The sequence below is a fragment of the Monopterus albus genome, unplaced genomic scaffold, assembly GCF_001952655.1.
Source record: "Monopterus albus unplaced genomic scaffold, M_albus_1.0 scaffold47.1, whole genome shotgun sequence".
Taxonomy (NCBI): Eukaryota; Metazoa; Chordata; class Actinopteri; order Synbranchiformes; family Synbranchidae; genus Monopterus; species Monopterus albus.
In genome coordinates, this window is record NW_018127927.1 from 5,908 (window position 1) to 14,169 (window position 8,262).

General features: G+C 38.8%; 1 protein-coding gene across 1 annotated transcript; it reads right to left on the minus strand.

The window, feature by feature from the left end:
- Positions 1-1,486: 1,486 nt before the first annotated feature.
- hpda (4-hydroxyphenylpyruvate dioxygenase a) lies at positions 1,487-7,492 on the minus strand. The gene is made up of 14 exons (XM_020600604.1): positions 7,445-7,492; positions 7,201-7,227; positions 6,814-6,876; positions 5,940-6,044; positions 5,785-5,827; positions 5,601-5,683; positions 4,535-4,624; positions 4,335-4,441; positions 3,682-3,759; positions 3,290-3,452; positions 2,917-2,988; positions 2,659-2,781; positions 2,457-2,573; positions 1,487-1,811 (listed from the first exon to the last, which is right to left on the minus strand). Exons 1-14 carry the CDS (start codon positions 7,445-7,447, stop codon positions 1,698-1,700), a joined length of 1,188 nt encoding a protein of 395 aa, XP_020456260.1. The 5' UTR covers positions 7,448-7,492; the 3' UTR covers positions 1,487-1,697.
- Positions 7,493-8,262: the final 770 nt, after the last annotated feature.

The following is an 8,262-nucleotide window of genomic DNA, read 5'->3' on the forward strand; positions in this document are numbered from 1 at the left end:
GGGATCAAATACTTATTTCATTCATGAAAATGCAAATTAATGTATAACTTTTTTGTAATGCATTTTTCTGGATTTTTTTGTTATTGTTGTGTCTCTCACTGTTCAAATAAACCTACCATTGAAATTGTAGACTGATCATTTCTTTGTTAGTGGGCAAACTTACTAAATCAGCTGGGGTTCAAATAATGTTTTCCCTGACTGTATGTAAAAGGAGTGAAAACCGGTCGTGAAGACAAGTGAGAGAGAATTGTTTAGACAAATCCAACAGCCTCACCGCTCTAGGTGTGATATCACCACTACAGCCCCTGCCTCTTTCTCTTCATAGAGACCAATGTACAGTATTTCTCATTTTCAACCATTTTAACAAAGATTCAAATAAATTTTAATCTTTTGAAAAGTACAAATGGAAGTTAAAAGTTTAAAAATGGAAGTCAACCTCATCAGTGAGCCGTGGGTGTCCATGACCCTGTCTCCAGTTCACCATTTGTCCTTCCTTTGACCACTGTTGGTAGGTACTAACCACTGCAGACCAAGAACACCCACGCGAGCAGTGTGGGAGATGCTCTGACCCAATCATCACCATCACAGTTTGGCCTTTGTGAAAGTCACTCAGATCCTTACACTTGCCCATTTTTCCTGCTTCCAACAAATCAACTTTGAGGACTGAATGTTCACTTGCTGACTAATATACCCCACATACTGACAGATGCCACTGTAACAGGTTGTCAGTGTTATTCACTTCACCTGCCAGTGGTCATAATGTTATGGCTGATCAGTGTATATGTCACTATATATCATTAACACAAATGATTGGTACATACATACATCATTGGTACATACAATTCAAACAAATGGGAAGAATATATTTTTCAAGAGATAAAATTCATGTTTGTTATAAGTGAATTTCATGACTCCATTTTGCACTCCTGAATAAAAATAATTGAAATGTTCACTTGAGAAGCTGTGTAAGTGTGCTAAGAAAATAAAACACCCTATAGTATGGCAAATTTTTTGCTCAGAGTTAGATGAGAAAATTGATAACACTCTTCTGTCTGTATCTGTATGATGCTACTGCCAGCAACCAGTCAGCTGGTTGACTAGAAACTGCCTGATTCTGTCCAAATGTAGGAAAACCCATGAGCAAATGTAAGGCACTATGTATAAAAAGTAAAGTGTTAAACTCCCGAGTTGTGATTTTACAGACAGACGTGGTCAATAATTTCCTGGTCACAATCACTTCTTTGCTTTTTGCACAGATTAGACAAAAGAGATATGTGGTAACTAAGTGTTAAAGGCACTAGTAGCCCAATTATTATTATTATTATTACTGTTGTTGTTATTACCTTTACCTCTAATTTACAGTACATGTATGGCAGTGGTATCAATGTTCTTATCTAACTCTTAGCAAGACAACAAATATACATATTTCCTAAAATGCTGAACTACTCCTTTAATATCTGCACCCCCTCTTTCTCAAACACACATGCCAACTCACATGAACACGACTTTCTTTATTTAGCCACACAACATGTAATCTAATGACAGTTTACAGCATATCTGACTGTGCTTGCTGCTTGTCACATGAATATATTCAACACTCTGTGTATGTGCTTGATGTAGCATAGTTGTGGTGGGGGATGTCAGTTGCCTCAAATGTACAGCAGTCCAAGTGTGGTTTGGCAGAACCAGATAGAGGTTCAGTAGAAGGCTTTGGCCTGCCCCTCGGGCATCAGCACAGTGAGGTTGCCCCTGGCATCTTGGTCCTTCTCAATGGCCTCAAAAAGAGACTTGAAGTTTCCTGCCCCAAAGCCCTGGAGACAGAACACACACACACACACACACACAAATGACTAATTATCCAGAGAGCTGCCTTTTTCTGTGTCATATGTTATGGCTCTGGGGATCTTCTCTCAGACACCGTTCAGGGAGTGCAACACTTTGATGTGGATATTCTCACAGGGTTTCAAAAATCCACTCTGCTCTAATAAAGTTGCACTCACAAGGCCATCACAGATCAATCATGTAAATATTTTCATAGATGATCAGAAGATGGTGGTTACTCTGAGACAGTCTTTGCTGTGGTTCATATTCAGTTTCTCACTTTCATGCATTGTATCCACATCTGTAGGCTAGAGAGTGACAAGAGGTGCCTGTTCTGACAAGCAAAATGGGTGCTGCCTGTTATAAATTAAGTGCCACAGGGTGCAATTCAATCCAAAGATCCCCGTCACTATGAAGCAGTGAGCCTTTTAATCTGTATCTGTGATAGATTTACCAAGCTTTTATAAGTGGGCTACTGTTGTACTGTTCACACTGGGCGAGAGCTGTCAATAGGTGTTCAGGTGGGTTCTTAAACAGGACCTGTAACTCCCATCCTTAAATGGCTGAATATAGCAAAGACATAAATGCTAAAAGTGTAACAGTTAGACCAATAGATTCAATAACTGGTCACTTACATAGTGGTTGTTCCGCTGAATGACCTCCAAGAAAAGGGTTGGTCTGTCCTGCACAGGTTTGGTAAAGATTTGGAGGAGATAGCCCTTGTCATCAAAGTCAACTAAGATTTTCAGTTCCTTAAAAGCAAACACAGTTATTTCAGTACACAAGTGAAAAGACTGTAAATAACTTCACACTTTACGTAATAATACATCTCCCCACCTGTAAACGGTCAAGGTCCTCCTTCACCTTGATCTTGGTAGTCTTGAGTTTCTCCCGAAGGGTGTCATAGTATGTGTCAGGTGCTGAGAGGAACTCCATGCCTCGATCTCGCAAGTTCACTATCTGTTTTGAGGCAAAAACAGGAAACAAGTGTTTTTTTAAACTTGCCTTTACTTGCAGATTTAGGAAGGGAAAGATGAAGTCAAAGTATGTGGATTCACTTGGAATTTTATTGACAATTAAACAGAGGAGACTCACAGCTTGGATAATGTTTGAGGTGTTGAGGGCGATGTGCTGAACACCTGGTCCCCCGTTGTAGTCCACATATTCCTGTGAAGATGCAGAGGCATGACATAAAATGCACTGAGGCAGGTCTGTAAACCAGGAGGTGTCCCTAACTTTGTTAAAAATGCCAGTTTGCTAAAATTGGACCCACAGTTCTAAATATGTGGACTGAAGTACCAGTACTAAATTATTCATGGGGCACAACTGTTCCCTCTACTCTACTGGGGACCCTCATGTGGACCCCTAAGGGACAGTTTACAGAACACACCTTTGTGATAAAGCCAAGTGCAAAGAAAATGTATGTGCTGTATTAATAATATTATAATAATAATAATAAAATTCACACCTGGATTTGTGACTTTTTTTCCCCAGTGGCAGGCTCGTTGATGGGCATCTTGATGGTCTCTTCATAGTTTGTCACCACTATGGACCTCAGCGCACTGTACTGTGTGTGGATCTGCTTGTCGTCTACTGACCAGAAGCGGTGGAACATCAAACACTTCTGATACCTGGAATTTGGAGAACACAAACAGAACATCTGCTGATAAGCTAAATGAACAAGCCATGCCTTATTTGGAATTTGATACTCCTCCTCTCCTCTTGGCAAATTGTTCTGAAACAAAATTTGTACTGGGGCCAGAGGTGACGTGACCGTTTGTGCTGTGTTTTCTTGTCTTTTTGCCCTGTGAGTGTGCTGTGCCCCCCGTGTGTGTACGTGCAGTTAAACAGGAGTCTTACCAGTCTGAAACTGGCACCATTTGGTCATCTGGCTGGTTTCCAACAATGTGATCGATGAAGTTCAAACCCCCTGGTGGACTACAAAAATAAATTGCATGAGACCTTTCCCATAAAGGTTTATCAAAGTGCAAATACCCATTACAAACAGGTACTGTAAAGCACTCATCCTCATCCACTCATTTTTTCTGCTCAGTTTTACAGACTTTGTTGTAAAGTAAAAATTCTAAATATAACACTGGATTTATAAAGCAACATAGTATAACACCTCCTAGCATGTACAGTCAAATTTAACCCATAACGAAATAGAAAGAAAATGAATAGTGGAAAACAAGTACATTTAATGTACTTAACTGTAGGGTTATTGACTAAATAAAATATGTTTTTAGTACCAACCATAAGATGAACACGGGGTCAAAACAATCATATTTTATGTTACTGTCCCCCATTGTCTTGATCTTATATACCAAAATGTACTGTAGGTAGGTGTGGAGCTATGGGCTGGGGGCTTTTTATTCCTGAAACAAACAATAACTGAATTGAATCGAACAGTTTTTGTTTTTGGTCATCTTCACTGTAATCTGTTACCTCAGATTTACTACATGCATGTATCTTGGTAAAATGCCTTAGAAAACATGGTTATGTAAGAGACTCACAGTTTGGCTAACAAAGGATCCCTAAATAGAGGCTCTTTGTAGCCAGGCAGGAATAGGCCTTTGTAGGGTCCGAGGTATTCAATGAGTGTGTGTGTTGTATCTCCATACTGAGGACAAAACAGCGACACAACTATTATTGGGTTTCAAATTTCTGTGTCTGTTTACATGAAGCTTTCAAATGTGCCTTACTCTTTACATACCGTTTGAACCACAGCATACTTGACCCTGCCATGGCTGTCCTGCTCCACCCAGGGCTCCTTCACGATTACTGCTCCTCGGCCCTCAGCTGTCTGTTAGAAGACTGGTGGTGTCAGTTTGGACATTTATGTGTTTCTATAGATGGCCGATGGAGACCAAAGAACATCTTCCTATATAGGCTGTAATACTGTATAGTACTTCATGTATTTTTCCAGTGCTACTGTTGATCTCTGTAAATCTGTGGTAGTAGTGTATTTTTGTAGAGGGGCAACAGGAAGACTCTGTCCAAATCTCCAATCTGACCTTGACTGAGGTTTACCCCTATTTCAACACACAGCACATGACACACCACACACATTTTACCCCATCCAAGTATGTTCTGTATCACATGATGTGTTATAGTACAAGTACACGTGCAAGTGACACAGTACATGAGTTTATTTCTTGATTTTGAATTATAACAGAATTGCAGTTTAAAATTGAATCATGCTTATTTTTTTCAGTTATATTATAAAGTGGTGGAAGGTAGAGTACTTGACTTAATAATTCCATTTTCTGCTACTTCACATTTCTATGCCATAGTTCTACTTCCACTCTTCTGTTGGCACTTCATGGCAAGATATTGTACTTTTCACTACATTTCTTTTATAACTTTTGGTACTACTTACATTCAGATACTACACACAATGAACAAAGAAATTATGAAGTTTTTATATTATTATATTATACTTTTTGAATGTATGACTTTTACTTACATTAGAGTATTTCTACATTTTGGCATTGCTACTTAGGAAAACAAGTTAGTACTTTTTTCACCACTGTATATAATTATACAAGTGTGTGAAATGATCAGTACAGGTAAGTGTATAACCTGTCCAAAAAACAGTGTTGCCACAAAAAAGCCAAACACACTGGACATATCTGATGTCAAAGAAAGTATGAAAAACCAATTCTGTGTCTTGCAGTTAAATTTCATTTCAAATTCTACTCCCTGCCAGGTGTGGCCAGTTGAATAAACTCTGACAAAATGCCTCAGCACATCAGCATTACACAGAAATCCTCTGTTACCTTGATTAAGAAGTCACAGTCCTCTACTTGGAAAGCAATGTCTTTGACTCCATCTCCATGTTTAATCATGTGTTCTCCCATCTCTGAGAAAAGAAAAAACATGTAAAAATGCAGGCATGCATGCACTGTGCATTGTCTTCACAGCATTTCACCTTTCATATGGTTTTCTGATGAGAAAACTTGCCTTCATTTCCAGGATTTAGCGGAGATTCAAATGCAAATATTATCTGCAAAGAAAGAGGGGGATGGTTGTGTTTGTGTAGAGGACTATGAATGTAGACCGTCAAACACTTGTGAGTGTTTATTAATTTATTCAGCACAGGGTGTTGAACTGCCTACCTTATCCTGCCTGATGACATGAGACACCAACTCTCGGCTGCCAGTCTCCAGACCCTTATAGGCCAAAGGCTCAAAGCCCATTTTATCACAGTAGAATGAGGCTGCCTGCAAAGTGGTCAGACTGTCTTTAATGTGAAGGACATTTCTGATGAAGTTTGATCAAACAAGACCACTGAACTTAGCAGAGTTCATCTCCTGCCAAAAATGTACTGACTATGGATTGATCAGTCCTGCCTTTGAGTTGTCCAGCCTGTGTGCTGAACCAGAGAACTCAAACAAACTGAGTGTGTGAAGCAAAGCAAATCTGATTCAATGTATCTTCCACATTATACAGTTTATGGCATTTTAATCACACTTAGTGGTCCACATTAAAATCTATAAATGTGCTAGGGCTAGTAACAATTTTCCTCATTCATTAATATGCTGATCATTTTTCCTCTTCATGGAAAATAAACCATGGAAAATATCCATGAAATTTTCCTAGAGCTGAAGATGACATCATGTCCAACCAACACTATCATATATAATTAATCTGCATGCAACTCTTCATATATGTTGCTGACACATTTTGTTTGGCTTATTTTAACTGAATATGGAGAAGAATATATACTGTTATAATCTAGTACTAAACCAAATCCTGCAGCTGTTTCTGCAAATGCTGAATTTGTAATCTAACTTGTTTTAGCCAGTATTATAGGCATGGCCAAGACAACAATTCTTCAAATGCAATATATTTTTAAACCTAATTTTGTCCTGGGTATCTTAAAGATTCATTCTAAATCCAAATAGGAATACTATGGAAAATAATGTGCTTTCATTGGTACTAAGATCATGAAAATAAAGTAAACCTTCACTCAGGGTTTTGACCACTGACCTGTTTGGCATTGCCGACCCAGAAGGTGATATGATGAAACCTGACAAACTTTCCCCTGGCAGGCTACAAGGCAAAAGTACAACAGAAGGATTACATGGGCTGAGGAATGAAAAGCACTATTTAGATTTTTAACAGAATAACAGTGGTGAGAAACAATAACACAATAACTAAGTGAGTTTTTTGTGTTTTAGAGGTATTAAATTGAATTTGTTATGAACTTTTATATTAGTTGTACTGTATGATTTTATTTATTCCTGTAACATTCAGATACTTGTGTATGATTAAAGCATTCTTCTGCAGACTTAGCAGTACTGTAAAGTACACATATCAAACCACATCACTGACTCCTGTCTTAGAAGAGCTATCTTTAGAAGCAACTTGTCTTACCTTCTCCCCTTTGTCTGTATAGCTTGTCTAAAAAGAAAGACAGGACACAAATTATTATAACTTCACCCACAAGTGCTCAGACTAAAGTGCAGTCAGATCTCATATTTCTAATGCAACTTCACTGCTTTTGTCTACTGAATATACAATCATCCCTTGAATCACTCGGCTATGAAACCACGCAGTGTTCCACATCTGAGAGCACCTGCTTATCATAACTGACTCTGATCATGGTGAAGGCACTTACCATGCTGTGATTATAGATGAGCCACAGTTCTGAGAAGAGAGAGATCAAAATCTCTGTCCAGCCTGACAGTGTGCAGATAAGTACTGGCCTGAAATCCAGCTGTGATTGGTCTTTTGAGATATACACCCACCTGACCACCTCCTCTCTTCCTGATTACAGTAAACTAAAAAGTTCAATAAGAAAATGTTTAGTAGCCCACACTGTGTTTCTCTCTTGGGTCCAGTGTCTAATCAGTCCTCACAGAAACATAAAAACATAAACCTCATCTAAACGAAAGTACAGAAATACCTATACACTAGCTCTAGTCAGGGGTGTTTTACCTAAGGCTCAGGTGAAGAATATTTTATTTCATAAGGCATGAAACAAACATGGTGCATCCAGATTGTGAAGAACTGCACTATATTCAACAAATGAGCTATTCCAGCCCCACATCCAGAAGTAGCAATGTTGAGGGTAAACCCTAGATCAGGGGTGTCACACTCAATCGCACAGGGGGCCAAAACCCAAAGCACACTTTAGGTCGCGGACTGAACAGGATAAAAATGTATTGAACAGACTAAAACAATGTTTTTTGAACATAAATATGGATGGAAACAGACAGGATACAATATTATTCCAAAATAAATTAACTTGAACTTCAAATCAGCAACCGTATTTCTGCTAAGGCTTACATTTGCGAAAACACCTGCTTTTTGTCTGGACACAAGACGTCACACACTTTCATCATGCAGCTCTTCAGAAACTCTCCCTCGGTAAATGGCTGGGCTCATTTTCTCCTCTGTCCCAATAAAACTTGCTTTCACAGCAGCTTCACTGTG

Excerpts from the sequence above, each read along its gene's own strand:
- hpda (XM_020600604.1), bottom strand. Across the intron at positions 5,684-5,784 it reads GCTAAATCCTGGAAATGAAG|AGATGGGAGAACACATGATT; the intron begins GCAAGTTTTCTC and ends TTCTTTTCTCAG. Across the intron at positions 3,760-4,334 it reads GATCCTTTGTTAGCCAAACT|TCCACCAGGGGGTTTGAACT; the intron begins GTGAGTCTCTTA and ends TTATTTTTGTAG.